Source organism: Mercenaria mercenaria, chromosome 2 (assembly GCF_021730395.1).
Source record: "Mercenaria mercenaria strain notata chromosome 2, MADL_Memer_1, whole genome shotgun sequence".
NCBI lineage: Eukaryota > Metazoa > Mollusca > Bivalvia > Venerida > Veneridae > Mercenaria > Mercenaria mercenaria.
The window spans coordinates 77,054,919-77,072,350 of NC_069362.1; the positions used below are offsets into that span (position 1 = coordinate 77,054,919).

General features: G+C 36.3%; 2 protein-coding genes across 2 annotated transcripts in view; both read left to right on the top strand.

The window, feature by feature from the left end:
* The first annotated feature begins 4,916 nt into the window (after positions 1 to 4,916).
* Positions 4,917 to 7,171, top strand: LOC123562845 (tyramine receptor tyra-2-like). Its single transcript, XM_045355442.2, has 2 exons — positions 4,917 to 5,072; positions 5,480 to 7,171. The coding sequence occupies exon 2, from the start codon at positions 5,493 to 5,495 to the stop codon at positions 6,957 to 6,959; it is 1,467 nt and encodes a 488-aa protein (XP_045211377.2). The 5' UTR covers positions 4,917 to 5,072; positions 5,480 to 5,492; the 3' UTR covers positions 6,960 to 7,171.
* Positions 7,172 to 13,639: 6,468 nt separating this feature from the next.
* The window catches only part of LOC123562298 (WD repeat and FYVE domain-containing protein 3-like), a 113,275-nt gene continuing 109,482 nt past the window's right edge, over positions 13,640 to 17,432 (top strand). The window contains 1 exon segment of the mRNA XM_053537018.1: positions 13,640 to 13,726. The gene's annotated coding sequence lies outside the window, so the exon portion shown is untranslated.

The window sequence follows — 17,432 nt, forward strand, 5'->3', positions numbered from 1 at the left end:
AACGAATATCATTAGGATAGCTTAACACTGGAAATATTTCAGAGACTGAATATGTGTTTATATTATATTTTAGGCAGAATGATTCCGATTGCTTCTTTGGTGGTAATAATGAGTAATGACAAAATCGGGATTATGTGGACACTTCAATACTATAAACGTTTATAGACCCTTTTTCAATGGCATATCACTTAGGGCTCCATCCCTGCCCTCTCATAACTAGACAGCTAAGCGAGCCACATTCTAGATTTGTTTAAAAACTACCCAAAAGCCTCTGCCGGAAAGCGTTCCAAGACTGAGACGCTAGTAAACTATTATTATTATTGTTATCATTATTTCCTCCATGGTGCGAAAAATCGTTTAAACGAATGTAAGATCGCTAATGGTTCATGTTTTATGCAACAAGTAAGATAAGAAAAATTGTATGCAATAGTGACATATTAAATTACAACAATAAACAGCAAAGCAATTATATGGCAGATATGTAATATATGTTAAATAAAAGACAAATCAAAGTCAGACTGTAGTACGAAGAGCTTTACAATAATCTATAACAAATATTTATCTATAAAGATTACACGACGGAACAGATTAGAAGGAAAATATCTTATTTTTTAAGCAAGCATGATGATTCTGAATTGAATCTGAAATCCAAACCTAAATCTGTGATACAGTGATACGTCTCGCAGACAAAATACTTTATTAATGTATAACCAGAACAGCATAGAAGACATAAGCTTAAGAATAAACGCTATATGAGCCGTGCCATGAGAAAACCAACATAGTGGGTGTGCGACCAGCATGGATCCAGACCAGCCTGCGCATCCGCGCAGTCTGGTCAGGATCCATGCTGTTCGCTAACAGTTTCTTCAATTCCAATAGGCTTTAAAAGCGAACAGCATGGAGCCTGACCAGACTGCGCGGATGCGCAGGCTGGTCTGGATCCATGCTGGTCGCAAACCCACTATGTTGATTTTCTCATGGCACGGCTCATATATAGTCACTTTACCTATATGCAAGTATAAACAATAGTATTTACATGCCAGTCAATTAGGATGTATAACTTCTCATGAATATATATAATTTTCAAGTTACTAAACATTTAATACGTAACTACTAAAGAATCTGTGGTTAGCGTAATTATGCGACAGTTTAATACTCATATATAACACCCAATTCGAAGTCACGTAAAACTAGTCAGGAAGACTTTAAAGCACTAAACTCTTACTTTATCGTCCAAATCAAAAGAAGCAAAGCCGCTGAACATTTCTAGCAATTGTAATTCCGGATAAAGGCTACACAATACTTCAAATTGTTTTACCCCTAACAGCTTTGACAGGTTTACCCATAATGCTGCTCTTGAAATGTCTTTTTTTTTCTTACAGAATAATGCAATGTGCTGAGCAATGGTGTTTGTGAGTCAGTCACAATTTGCGCACTTTACTCTGTAATAATAATTTACAAAGCAGTGCAAATGCAGAGGCACTTTGTTTCTGGTACGTTTTAAACTGACGACTTAAGCTCCATAGTATGCATGACTCGTATTTCGAATGTACTTGGAAAAGAACTAGACGGAATGGCACCGCATTAAATTCTATTTTGTCAATTGAATTCCACGGTTTTATGAATGGCTGATTTGACAACCTTTTTCCATGCGTGCGATGATTGGATAACCCTACTTAGTCCGTAGCGCCCTATTCTTTTATATATGTTGGAAACAAATCTCGACACTTTTCTTGGTTCTAATATCTACCACGTCAGTTTTAGGGCAAACACTTGTTTGATCTTAACTTTTGTATTTTGTAAAGAAAAGAAGTATTCTCTTATCAACAATGATGCTTATCGGGTATATGCCGAGACAACTTAATACAATATCGTTTCTTTAACTGGATATGTTTAATGCATTGGTGGTGGGCCCGTTCCAGGAGTGCTAGCTGCGTATCTGTAATGTCACTCCATAATTCGCCCCCGTACAATGCCCGCGGTGATACTACCGCTTTATGTTTTCTCTTAGATGTTAGTGCTTTTGTTTCCCACAATCTGCAGTGCTATACAAAGTCTTCTGAAGTTTTGTGCAAATTTCGTCTACATTTTCGTTTAGAGAAAGCGACTTATTACCTGTCACTCCCAGGTGTAAATAATTATCAGCTTCGTTGATTTCCCTGTCTCCAAGTTTCGAACACGTGATATTTTACTTTTAATATTGAAAACAACAACCTTGCACGTATAGATCTGCATTGTAAAAACAGCGTTCATTTTGAGACTTCCTATAACATAAGTCAAGAAGATTTTTGTCTTTTTATTTTTTTCTTGACATAAAAACATAAGAATATATACAATGTTGCCACTCAACGTAATGTGAGCTATAGGAGATGGTATTTATGCTCGGTAATTCTGACTAGATGAAACCACACTAAAGTAATACACTCAAAACTCCATACGGATCCTACAGGAATGTCAAATATTACAGCTCCCCATAAACGTAATGGTGCAAGCAAGGGATGTAACCTTCGTTACAGCCTTAAACTGTAATACTGTTACAACTGTCCGAATCATACCAAGAATGAGAATACCCAAGGTATAACTTAAATCATGATTCAGTCCAGATCCTAGAGAAAATTCAAACGCCATAAACCATGGTTACTTATTCAATAGAAAAGTACTTGTCATATGTTTAGCACTTGCAATCAATCAGACTGCACGATCTGCATAGATTTCTAATCTTATTGTACCATAAGTACACAGAATACTTACAATGAAACAAGTTACCACTGCTAATCTAAATATTAAAAGTCTGCAATAAATAAGTATCTTATTAAAATACGAGAGAAACATTTCACAGCAATGATGCGCATACTAAAAATATATCTTAAAAGATCATTTATCACCTCTAATCAGATTAGTCTAAGAGCAGAACTGATTAGCAATGAAAACTTATACTAACATAAAATATTACTGTTTTAAAACAATACAAAATAATTTACTTAAAAATTGAAATAGCATTAAAAAGCTTATACGTACATTATGTTATTATGTTGTTCCTAGTCTTCAATATATTGTAGCAGGTTTTGACAGTCGTAATTGGATAACAGAAATATCAATTTAACATCGTCTGAGAGGATTAATAGTTGTAGCTTTAACAAACAGTTTATTTCTTATTGCTTCGACAATGTAACAATACATGTTTTTCATTTTCAATATATAATCTACATATCGCACTTCTGTAATGTTTGTTTCTAGTCTAATTGGAGTTACCCCACATCTAAACTTAGCAAGTTAACATCTAAGTTTAAAAGAAATCGGCATGGTTAAATATTTTTCAACACCATAATCTGTTATAAACATTGCGTATGTTCTCAATTTATTTCTACCTTGACCTGATGGTCCAACTGGGTTTTGAACAATTTCTTTCAGGATATAATATATTTATCCATAGTTAACTTCACTTCCCAACCCTACCACAATATTTTCTTGATGACATAGTTTACAAAATCAATATCGTTAAAGTGTTGTTCCGTGTTGTTCCAGTTTCTACAATTTCTATTACTTTTCTTGTTACAAAAATCAAACACTATAATTTATACTACTATGTTTCATTCTTAAAACTCTATGCCAATACAGTGCAATAGACCTCCTCAATTGCTTCATATGAGGCGGAGTCCATCCACACTCACCATAGAGAGCACTGTTTGGTGTGTATTAACCAGTCTTCAAAAAGAAATGGATAGCCCTATGTTTAATAGCACTGGAAGCATGAATAGGATTTTGTACCCAAAACAGACGAACAGACGAAGCAACTGTCGACTCATACGATTTCTTAAACACTGAATAGGGCATTATATTATAATAAGCCAATGGCACGACCCGCACTCTGGGCAACACATTTTGCTGTGTTGTTATAATTAAGAAACTCATCCAACAGCAATTCCAGGTAAGTTACAGTTGGTAAGTACTACTTCTATTTGTGAAATCATGTTTTTTGTTGAAATATATAAAAGAACAAACATTTGACTGCTTTAATTTCTTTCTACAATCAATATTGCTCGTGAAAGAATGAATTTGATTAACAGTACTTCTCTGCTTTCGAAAACCATTTTGCTCCTCTACAATAACAGTTTTACTTCCTACCCAGTTTAAAAAACGATCATTAAGAATAAAACAATAAATTTTATACATAGCAAATGATAAAGCAATTCCATGGTATGACAAAGGGCCACGGGACTCTGAATTACCAGATTTAGGAATCGGATTAATAATAATCCTATTCCACTCAGATGGAATTATTCTTTCTTTAAACCACACATTGTAAAGAATATGTAAAACTGAAATGCTACAATTATTTTTTAAAATTTTTCAGTTGGCAAATGATCTACATGTATATCACTGGCTTTACGAATCTTGGCTTTCAACCTCATACATAGAAAGAATCACAGTTATCACAGTAATCGTTGTTACACTGGGTTTAATATTTTCATTTAACTCAACAGTATTTTCAATCTAAAAATAATTTACTGAAATCGTGTTTCCACTTATTTAAAACAACATTGATATCATGTGAGATGTAATCGGAAGATGTAAATTAGCCGCATTTATATAACCTGTAACATAAATTCATGGTAATTATTTATTACATCGTAATTATTTAAACACGGGTACAGCATGGAATTTAGCATCCGTAAAATTGAAAATATTATGATATACATGTATGAGCATTCCCTTGCTTAAAAACATTTTACACGTCTCTTTTGTTGATAAAATTGTAATGATGATACCAAAATACGGAAGTTAATGATAAGAGTAAGTAAAACATACGACCGATATTTTACTCGCTTATTTTGAAAGAAAGAAGAATCAGTGATGCATTTAAATAATATTTATGTCAAGACAAAAGCCCGCAAAGTTAACACATAAGCAAAAATTTGACATAGAAGGAAGTTGTCGACCGCTCGTTTGAATTGTATATTTATATGGCTAAAATAAACTAATAAACTATATAAAACACTTATTTTTCATAATATGTAAATTGAGAAAATGTACATTTCTTTGTAAATGATTTGGAGTTTATTCAGTTAAAGGTAAAAAAAGTATATATATTATCTCCGCTTGTCTTTGGTAACGCTAACATACTAGTACTTAAATTTTGATTTCTTTTACTGTTAATGTATTTTAGACTTCTAAAGGCTGTCGAAGCGAAAAATTTTCAAGTCATTATTCTTAAACACATTTGATTTAAATATTTAAATATTTAAATATTTTAAACATGCAAACGTTTCGCTTGTCTAGAGGCAGTAATAACAAGTTCATAATCTGGCATAAAGATCCGATAGTTTGCCTTTTAATACTCTAGGAGCATTTTTGATAGAATTGTAAAAGTTTTCACCTTAAAGTTTTCTACATGTTTAATTTAATGGGAAAAATATGACATCTTCAGTTATTATTTCAGTTAGACTAAAAACATTTTGTGTTATTTTTTTCATTGCAGATATGAAACAAGCATGAACAATTATACAATTGACGGAAACTCCATCCTTGAACGGACTAGATATGAAATATTCCGGCATTTACTTCCATTGATTGTATGCATGATACTGTTTGGTGCCGCCGGTGTTGTCGGGAATATCCTCACCTTTATATTCTACACGTACAAGTCCAAGCGGTCCACTACAGTCCTGCTGATTGCTTGTTTGGCAATTGTAGACCTTATAGTATGTGTCTTATTCATTCCTAACATTGTAGAGATGTGGGTGAATGTGAAATATACTGCAAGTTTCATTTGCAAGTTGACACATTTCGTTGGGCTTTGGACAGTAGCTTGTTCTGGTTTGATACTTTGGGTTGTAGCTATCGACCGACACAGAAAAATATGCAGTCCGTTTGGAAAGCAAATGACATTAATTACAACAAAATATGCTGTCATTGCTATTGTTGTTTTTGGATGTACTATGTCTGTGAGAAATTTTGCAAATTTTGATAGTGTTGAGGTTGATGTAAAAGATCATGAAAGAAACGAGACTATACACGGCCGGTATTGTACGACAAGAGATGATGCAAGTTATACAGTCAGTGTTACCGTCTTCACTGTCATTGACTTTCTTCTTATGCTAATGGTTTGGCTTACATTAGCCGTGGCCTACTCTCACATCATTTACACTATTTTTAAGTTAAAGAAGAAAAGGAAACGTTTGCATCAAAAGGAAAGACTGGAAATACACAATCCATCATATGAAGCTGAAGGACAAGATAATTCTGGCACACAGCCGCAGCAAAGTCAAAGTTCCTTTCCGTCAACATCCGATACAATGAAAAATGAAGAACAAAATTCTATAAAGCGACCTTTTTCAGAACACGAGAACTCAGATAGATCTAGCATTCTGGGTAACACACCTAGTTCGTGTTCTAATGGAGATGGTAAACAAATACTAGAACTAGATATTTCTACAGAAGACAGTCGACAGAGTGTTTTATCAGGTGATTCGGTTACGCCAGCAAGTTCTAGCATCACAAATCCACGACCAATCGAAGAACAAACCAATGAAAATTCATCTTCTCATGATATTAAGCATTTACAAGATGAAAGGGCTATGCAATCGGACAGTTGTCCTAAGTCCACTCTGCATAAACGATTTCGGCGACGTAAAACACCCAAAAAATACAACAGCGCTAAATGCGCTGTAGAAAGAAACTTAACGTTTAAGATGCTCGCGGTATCTATAGTATTCATAGCTTGTTTCACGCCGTATTTCGTTATAAAAATTCTCATGCGAGAGGTTTTGAAATCGGGAGAAGAGTATGAACTAAATATATGGGCTCAGATTTCATTGCGACTTCCGTATATGAACAGTGTGTTTAACCCAGTGGTTTACTGTGTATTTAATCCCCAGTTCAGATTGTACATAAAGAGTGTATTTCTTGGCTTAATCTCTAACTGTTTTCGCAAAACCAAATATTTGTTCAAGTCTTGAAATACAACAAGTGTCAGCGAAAGTTTTGAAATACTGACTATCCAGTATTTATGTACGCAACAACGCTTTTAACAAAACTTCTTAAAACCTTCGTAAATATGATTTGTTATCTATATTGTATACATGTATAGTTTTTGTTCATTATACGCATGTTTTATTGTTAATATTGTCATAAATAGAGAGATTTAGATCTAAAAATAAAGCAGCAGTATCCTAAATGTTAGTTTTATTTAACTGGAGATCACAATAAAGCTGATTGTGTGTGTCCCATAAACGCCATCATTTCACTAATTTACAAATTAAATCCGTCTACGAGCTGCAGAAAAAAAAACCTGATAGTTAAGCTAAGTTTTAAACAAAATGAGCACTTGTGGATCGTTTATTTTAATATTGTTCAATATTTCATAAGTTTGAAGTTGGCGGAATTACGTCAGATTGCATTTTAATTAAGTAGAATGTGCATATGCATGTCACTACTCAGTACAGTATTACAATTATGTGCACCGATCTAGCAATATGGCAAGGACATTTCACTTTCTTGTAAGTATTATCATATATAGAAGAAATATTTGGTTCAGTTATGCGGCCTACTTATGCTAGTATAATTAGTATTAGTTATGCGGATAACATAGAATAAAGCTGGATCCCGTGCATGGAAAGAAAAATCATCGTCTTGTTCTGAATATTACCTGGCCTTGTTTCAATGGTCCAGCGACTGAGAGGGCGCTTTTCTGAATAAATATCTGGATGTTATTCGCTTCCAAAGCCATGTATTGACAAGTGTTCCAATTAGTCCCACCAAAATTTGATGCGTCCACCTTATTGAAGGATTATAACTTGTTTGGAAAAAAGTCGAAGAAAACAAACGTCGTTGCTACTGAAGATTCCAATGCTAACATTTTCGTTTTGGATGTGACATTCGGTAAAATAGAACAGATAACAAAGGCCAGCTTGGGTGATATGGGATATTGTTAACATTTGAAAAATGATAGCACCCTCGGCTAGTTACAAAATCCTATCACTCATGCTGACCTGTGTTATTTAAATATGAGTATATTCTAAAGCTTTGAAAAATCGGGGTTTAATTAAATTCTACATTGTAGAAAATTACGAGTTGTCGGAGGATACCGACGGATCCGCTATTCAAAAGCCCTGTCACTAAATCATCAGGAACATATGTGAGAAGGTTCAAACCATTTCCGTCAGTGAACAAAAATTAGTAAATCGAAAATGGGGCTCAGTACAAATGTAAAATATAGTTATGGAACCTACACACTGCATGTAAAATTATTACAGCGGACAAGTGTGTGAAATTTTAATCATTTCTCACAAGTGGTTATATGGATTCCAACTTACATACAAAACTTAATCAAATCGGGACGCCGACGAATGGCTGGTGAGTGCAATAACTATTTCTCAAATAGTCGAACTTAAATTGGTCCGAAAGTTCAGAACTACCTTAAGGAACCTAAGATACCCAGTAATTACAATACGATACAGACCCCGAAGTTATCCTGAAATAACTGCAAAAGCTCACAGTGGATCAAGCTGCAAGTACAGATAAGATAAAGCACATTGTCGTAAAAGACGATGTGGCATGAGATTCTTGGTCTAGTATCACTATTCCCGAAGTTCCCATCCGACTGGACGAAGGCAAACGTTTCCCCTTACTTAAGAAACGTGACGCAAGTGGCCCGGTAAATGAAGTTTTGTTAGAGCATGTTATCGCATCTAGTTTATAAGCACATTTCTCAAACATTATGAACCCCAGCACGAGTTCGCGAAAAACAGTCCTGTTAGACCCAGCTCAATAAATGAGTAGGCAAACTATAAGAAAATCTCGCAGCAGGTAAACAGGTCGACATTATCCTTCTTGCTCTTTGTTGGATTTAATCTCACACCGGCAACATGTCGAGTTTTCAGCTTTCATATTGTGAAAGAAGACCCCAGATCCCTCTCCGAGCATTATGTAAGCACGAGAAGGTACTTGTGAAGACCCCCAATCTACTGTAAGCCAGCCGGATGACATTCTCATATGAAAAAATTCTACGCTCCAAACGGGGACCCGAAACCACAGCGGTTAGAGTCGAATTCAGCGACCTTAAACTGTCGGCAACGAAGGCCCCCTATTCTTCTTGATTTCAGTAAAGTCCTGACAAGCCCCGAACCGCTTGAAAATATAATATAAACTGTGTCTTTCCTAATAGGCAGATTCCAGTCGATAGTAGTTGATGTTGCTACATGTCAATTTCCTGTAACACCTGGTGTTTCCGGGGGATCTTGCCTCCCCCCCCCCCCCCTCCTCTACTCCCTCACTCCCAGCCTACTTTGTATAAATGACTTTGCTGACTCGGACCAAGGTGCGTCTATTTGCAGATGACACGGCCAACTACCTCATTGAAACTTCCCACTAAGATTGCAAAAGGTTACAAAATGACACTAGTATCCTAGACAAGAGTGGCGTGGCAAAGCAAATTACTTTTTACTTTTAAAAGTATGACAAGTTGTCAATGTCTCAATTTCAACAAATTCAAGGACATTAGCTCAAGTGTGACAAGACTATGTGGCTGGTTATTGAAGCTGGCCAAGAGAATATGCCAAAGAAACATTTCGACTAAATCTGGTGAACATTTGATAAGCACTGCTTTTAAAAGTTATCCTCCACAGAATTATACACGTCACAAATGGTTCAACGTAGAGCGGTGCGTTTAGAAAGCATAATTTCTCTCCATACAGTAGTATCATTTCCATCCAACATGCACGTGGTTGGCAGACGCTATAAGACAAAAGAAATGACGCTACACTTACTACGTGTTACAAACTGCCCGTCGCTATACCATCATTTCTTAATGTATTTTTTTCCTACAAGCAATACCTACCACTGAACTTTGGGGGTTAAATAGACCGTGAGCATGAACATGTGAACGTCGCTTTAATTTTTTTAACATGAATACCCTGCATAATAGAGATGATTGTGCGAAAGGATACAAGATACAAAAAAAAATCTATTTAACTTAAAAAACTATAATTTAGATCAGGGAAAGATAAGCATGTTGTTTGTTAAAGCTTATCAAAAGATTTAAAATATTGAGAGCAAATAAAATAAACAAATAAACTAAATATGCCATCGTTATGTAAGAAAGGTAAATTTACTCGTTAATATGCTGCGAAATACATGGTCTCTAGAGCCGCTGACCTGCATTCAGTTGTCTACGCTTTTTAGTACAATATATTGACCAGGGTACTCATGGCGCAAGTGTATGCGAATACGCATTGTGGGTCAACTCAAACTCAAACTATTGCGTTATAGGCTTCCAGCCCATAAATATATACAATACAAATACAGCCAGAGGCCACCGATCGAAAAAGTACAAGGAACTTATATATTAGATCCCGTATATGAGATTTATATAGCATCGTTGTTGAGTGTTGTTATATTTTCTGGTCATTTGGGATCATGGAGTTCATTCAACATATGTGTAATAGAGTTCCGCTTAAGCCGGTGCTAGTGGGGCGTGAGGGGTGTTGCACACTCCATTACCTCTCATGAACAGACGCATTCAAATCGAGTCTGCTATTATTCTTATTAGTTGCATTCTTTGCTTCCAAAGGATCCTTTTACAGATTTTATTCATGATAAACGTGTACATATAAAGGCAGGCACACAGGGCACCAAATTCATCTTCTACCAGTACAGACACAGAGTGATCTGATAAGGGATAGAGCGAGAGAATGCTACCAGAACGCACAGAGAACGAGAAAATCTGTCAGATACGGGCACATCCGGCTAACTTAGTACTTAATCGGTTAACAGGTACTATCGTTATGCAGACTAGGTAGGGTAGATGTTTCTATGCAAGGCGCTATGCATTGATGGGACTCCTGATTTTCCCCTCACTTTTAGCTTCCATGCCAAATATGGTAAAATGTTGGAAAATTGGTCCATATTTTCGAGGACCTAGGTTTATAGATTACAGAATCTTATAAATGGCAGATATTCTGTATCTGCACCTGTATCTGTATGAATACGACGTAGGACCACTTCTGGTATAAGGCGTCGGGGTGAGTGATGTCGTTCAGTAACGATGTGTGAGAGCCGACTTAAAGCTCTCCATGCACTGTCTCTGCGCATGCGATATTGTCTTCCAGTCTATTCCAGTCCTGCACTGCCTTAATAAAGTAGCCGGGGTCATGTATAACGAAATACATCCTCAGGGTTTTCAATATTGTACTTTATTAAGGTGGTTTACAGTAAAGTTACAATAATAAAAAACTAATAAAAATATGCACACAATACTCATAAAAAATACAAAATGCATTCAATCGATTATCATTACAGGAATACAAAATTACTACAACTGATATGAGAATATAATGATTACCAGAATCCTGTATCCAAGTATACACTTTATGTAAATATAATAAGTTGTAAAACTTATAAAGCAAACATCCTTAATAAGCAATTTGAATCAGTTTTCTCCCCACCTAAGCCCCTAAGCCTTAAACATTTGTGCTCCAAACTGTTAACATCCCCTTCCTCCCTAATGGACCAAATAAATGTGACTCCAGAGGGTGTTGACAAACTCCTTCTTGGCCTATCCCCACATAAAGCGTCGGGGCCAGATGAATTATCCCCCCGTGTTCTCAAGGAACTTCACCAAGAAATCGCCCCCGTCCTTTGCCACATCTTCAATTTATCCCTAAATACAGGTATTGTCCCTCAAGACTGGAAAAAGGCAACAGTTGCACCAGTCTTTAAAAAAGGTCTCAAATCAAAACCCAGCAACTATCGACCAATCTCTCTGACCTGTATTGCGTCCAAACTCCTTGAGCACATCGTGGTTTCAAATCTTATGTCCTTCTTTGACAAACACAATATTATCAGCCAGTTCCAGCATGGTTTCAGGTCGGGTCATAGTTGCGAAACTCAGCTAATTAATTTTACCCAGGAACTTTATAGTAATTTAGAACAAGGCCAACAAACTGACGTCATCGTAATGGATTTTTCTAAGGCATTTGACAAAGTTGACCATTTGAGGCTAATTTACAAGTTACAATCCCTAGGTGTTAGTCCCCAAATAACTAATTGGGTCAAATCCTTCCTCTCTAATCGTACCCAGAAGGTCGCAGTTGAAGGTCACCTGTCCAGCGAACTTCCGGTCCTGTCTGGAGTTCCACAGGGGTCTGTCCTTGGGCCTTGCCTTTTCCTTGTATACATTAACGACCTGCCTGACTCAGTCAAATGTAAAACCCGTATGTTTGCAGATGACACCATCGTTTACCTCACTGTCAAATCAAATAATGATAGCATAGCTCTTCAAGAAGATCTCCATAAATTAGAAACATGGGAAAGAGTCTGGCAAATGGAAATTAACCCCGACAAATGTGAAGTCCTTAGAGTAAGTAGGAAGAGAAATCCCTTTATATATCCCTACAGGTTACACAATACAGAGTTAAAGTCCACCTCATCAGCTAAATACCTAGGAATAACTATCTCCAATGATTTGAACTGGTCACAACACATAGAAAACATAACTTCTAAGGCAACCTCTTCCCTTCGATTTATTCAGAGAAATGTCAAGACAGATAACAAAAAGGTCAAAGAAGCTGCATACACCACCTATGTCCGCCCCCAGCTAGAATACTGTTCAACTGTGTGGCATCCCTGGCAGAAAACCCTCACCCATAAACTTGAACGAGTCCAAAGGTCAGCAGCTAGGTATGTTATGAATGATTACAACTATACAAGCAGTGTAACTGAAATGTTGAAATCCTTAGAATGGAAAACTCTCCAGTACCGTAGGTTAAACTGTTCATTACTTTTGTTTTACAAAGTAAGGACCCAGACCGTTGCTATTGACCAAGGTTACTTGTCCCCCATTAGAAACCTGAACTACTTGATCCCTTATTCCAGCACTCAATACTTTGCTAACTCTTATTTCCCTAGAACCATCCGTCTCTGGAACTTCCTCCCCACATCAGTCAAAGCTAGCCCCAGCCTCAGTATCTTTACAGAGAGGCTGGCGGCGGTCACTATGTAATTCTTCCATTTTGTCCTATTTTAACTGTAGCATACTGTCCTTTTATCTTTTACTTTTAATACTGTAATATACTAAATTTCTTTAACAACTGTTTCTCTGACAGCGCCGACCAGTCATAATCGAAAATCGATTGTTGGTTGTAACGATGTAGATGTAGATGTAGATGTATAAAATAAAGTTTTTATTTTACTCGGACCTGATTACAAAATCAGTCCGTTCACTTAGAACAGCTGGAGAAGAATGCCCAAGAGATGTTAGAATGGCGGGAATAAGATATTTCGCGGGGTTAGCAATGTTATGTCGGGTTTCTTTCGGGTCTCTTTGTTTAGTTGATTTTTACTGAATCTAAGGAAGACGGTCTCCGACTGGCTTGCGAAAAGCTCCAAAACTGGCATCTGCTACCTAACATTTTTTCCGGTACTTCCGGTAGATCTGGAAACGGGTTTTAATGCCGACATTTCCCGTTTACAGTCATTCTTTTTTTTAAATCTCGTTATTTTCTGTCTGCCAAACACTTGACGCACCATAAAGTTTCATTATTTGCTAATATGAGTCTCAGTCTCGTTTCTTAATTTACTCTTTTTGTATTTGTGGTTAGATTTTAAGATTAATAGCTTGGTACGAATATTTTACGGAACGAAACTTCATAGAGGGCGCTAAGTAGGAAGTGGATATCAGAAATAATTCTGCATAATTTTCCAGTCTCCTATTTAATCTTTTTCAAAGGTAAACAATTAGATTTAACATTTTTATGCCAAGTAATTAAAAACTATTTAGCGGTAAATGTAGATCAAGAACAAACAATTGCAGCATTAATCTGAGGGAATCATTTGCACATTGAGCCATTTTAGTGTCCAACAGTGTCCATGAATGGCATGATTCAAAAAGGACATGGAAGCAGTAGAGAGGGTTCGAAAAAGCGCTACTAAGTTGATGTATTATGTTAGACATATTCCATATATGGAAAGACTTTAAGTACTGAAAATCCCAATATCATGCTTCCATTGTAGTCCAAATAATTTGATGTCAGAACTGATTCTGAGATATTTTTGTGTTGGGGCAGAATCCCTCTCTTTACGTCAAAACTAGTAAAGACCTTTTCTGTGGTGAATATAGTTTTAGGTAAAAACACGATCAGACAATATACTTAAACAATGAAATCGTAATTCAACAAAATAAAACTGAATCATTTTATGGTTTAAATTCAGCAGTAAAACACATTAATAAAGAGTAAACACTATATCTACATGGACTACATGGATTAAATACAGGTATTTCATTTTGGCTACCTTGCCGTTTTTACATGTCTGCCATTACACCCGTAGTGTGGTTGGTCATTATCGATCACGTGACACGAATCAGAGCCATGTAAAATTTGTGTAAATTTGATGGTGCATTGTTTAAAACTGTGACAAACTTGTGTTTTGCATTTATTCACATAAGCATCAATTAAAGGGAAGGATAAAATTGATATCCAGTTGTCTTAAAGTTTCACTAATATTTTTGCATTTTAATAGCCACGCAGAATCATCGCGGACGGTTCAACACAGAAAAGGTTCTTCCTATGTTGTACGTGGAGAAGAGATACTGGCCTTTGCAAAAATTATCAGAATATCGTGACTCGCGTACATTTAGTTGGACTAGCTTCCATGGTATCAGACTTCAGGAAAGTTGGAAGAAATGGCTGAACATTCGGTGCAGCAATGCTGAAAATCTGTAGGATGGAAAAAATGTCTATGCACTGCATATGTTGCTTTTCTTCATCATATAAGAGACGGGCACAATTTTAAGTCCATTTCTCGTTGTGTTCGGTCAGCCCTCGTACATTTTTTCTTTTCACTATGATTGTCGGGCGTTAATTTACGTTTCATTCCCGGTTCTGCCCAGGGCTGCATAATATGTTAGTGATGCCATTTTGATGTGAAGTCCGAGAAGTTGCGGTTCTCCTGATTCAATAAATGCCTGTCAGTCATCCGGATTAAGAAACGGTGGACCGCGTCAAAATTTTCCGGTCATGTCCTTCAGACCGACATCTTTCCAGAAGTCTGAGGTATGATATCCAATCCATACAGGTTAAATTTTAGGCAGTGGCTAGGGATCCAGTTGCCGGACCTCTAGACAACCTGTACAGGGCTATCTAGAGGTCCGGTAATCAATATGAATACTGAAAACAGAATTTACAAAGAGGAGACCATAGAAATCTATTTTGTCTTTAAAAATGGGAGATGATTTCAAAAGTTTGCTCTCGTATTTTTTCTTGTTTTATATTGTAAGTGACAGGAAACAAAAGTATTTAAAATTCCAGGAAAAACATGAACGCAAGTTTGATAAATAATAAATAGCAATTTGTACCCCGTAATCGGAAGCTTTTTAGTTCTTGTTTTTCTCAGGACTGATGAAATAATATAATAAACCTGTTGTTTTCTTTAGTCTTTAAGACATGAATAACATGCTCATAAGTTGTTGAATTCATTTTACTCCTTAAGTAAATAAATAATGGTGATTGCCGAAAATCACTGTCAAAATTTCTTATTCAGTATGGCTCGCACCCGTGTGAGAGCTAATTATAAATGAAATATTAACAAAAAAAAATGTGAAAACGGCAACTTTATGACAGTTAATCATAACTTTTACCAGCAGTTACCTTAATAATACACAGGTAATACACATGTATATGACTCCTGGTCTTAGAGGTCCAGTTACTGGACCCCTAGCCACTTCCTAAATTATAAGCGTTTGAATCACGGATAAGATATTAATTGTACAAGATTTTTTTAATTGAATGACAACACCACTTGTGGACGTCCATTTAAACTTAAGGAAAAAAATATGCAAGAAGGAAATCCGTTAAAATTTCTTTTCTCAGAGTTACAGCTTTGTGCCATAAATGAACGTCCAAAATTTTAAATGGCTGACGTCATACACGCTGAGCTGTGTAAAATAAACTGTTTCAGAAGACAGTATAACAAAATGACATACCTTAATACTTCATGATGTGACCTCTTGACACAGTGTTCCCCCACTAATTTGGGAATGGGGCTGGGGCCTTTACAATTGGAAAAAATGCGTCGTAAAATGCCTAAATTGGGAATTGTTGAAAGTCATATTTTTCATGAAATGTCACATTTAAGAAAAAGATTGTCATAATTTGTCATTATGCATTAAGTTAGCAAACTGTCTTGTGTTTCAAATGTTTAAAGTTTCAGTCTTGTTTGAAAAGTTGGAAAAAAAGACAATAAATTTAACTTTGGGAATTCTAGCTTTTGAAATTGGGAAAAAACATACTAATTTTTCTGTTTGCCATTGGGGCCCAATTTTGGCCCCAAATTGGCCAGAAAAAAGCACTGTTTCAGTGTGACAAAAGAACATTATGGATCCTCTTTGGAATAGACAAATATAAATTTTTGATGTAATTCACAGAGATGTTACTCCGGGCTGTCCTGATTGCTTGCTCCAAATGTTCAGCTGACCTAACCCTGTGCTCATAATTTTTCAGTTCAGTAACTTCTCATTTAAGTCTGTACCAAACATTTTCGATAATATTTACGTCAGGGCTTTGGGCTGGCCATAAGAAAGAATGAATGTGATTTCTAACTTTATAGTCGACCACTTTATGGACAGGGGCATTTCATCTTGAAATATGTAGTTTTTGCTTGGAAAATGGTGGACAACAACAGGCCAGAGGTGATTGTGAAGTATGTCAATGCATTGCTGGGCATTAATATTTCCATTTACAGCAGTTATTGTTCCAACACCATCAAATGTTATTAAAAAATTGTGATACATCCCCATATCATAAGACTAAGCTTGGGGATTGAGGGAGTTGCAAGACAACATTGAATCCAGTCTTCGCCTACCTTTCTCCAGACAAATACCTTGTTATTTCAAATTTCAGCTTTACACTCGTCACTGAATATCACTCTCTTCCAGTACTTGTCAACAGTTTTGCGTCTATTTGCTCTACACCAGTTGAGCCAGTTTTTCCTGTTCACCTCTCTGATCTAGGTGTGCTTCCTTACAACCTGTCTGTGATATTCCTCTTTGTATAATTTTCTTTGAATTGTTTGCTTAGAAACTGCAGTGTCCCTCGACTGATTAAAATTGTTGGTAATGTCCAACGAAGTTCCTTTTCTGTTCTGTTTAACAACATGAAGAAGTATGTGACTATCCCGCTCACTCAACTTTCTTGGTGCACCCGATCTAACTTTGTTTACTACCCTTACAGAAGAAAAAGGCCTGCTGCGTACTCTTGCTGTGTACATACAGCGTATATGATGCGTACATGATGTGTACTGAAATCAATAGTACGCAGGATATACACCGCACATACACCGATAGTACATTTGTAGTACACTTTTGACATGCAAATGAGCTCTGCCGCGTACTACTTGCTGCGTACATGCTGTGGACTACATAGTACACAGGATGTACG

What these genes read in the sequence shown, in the direction of transcription:
- LOC123562845 (XM_045355442.2), top strand. Translation starts at nt 5,493, where the DNA reads ATGAACAATTATACAATTGACGGAAACTCCATCCTTGAACGGACTAGA.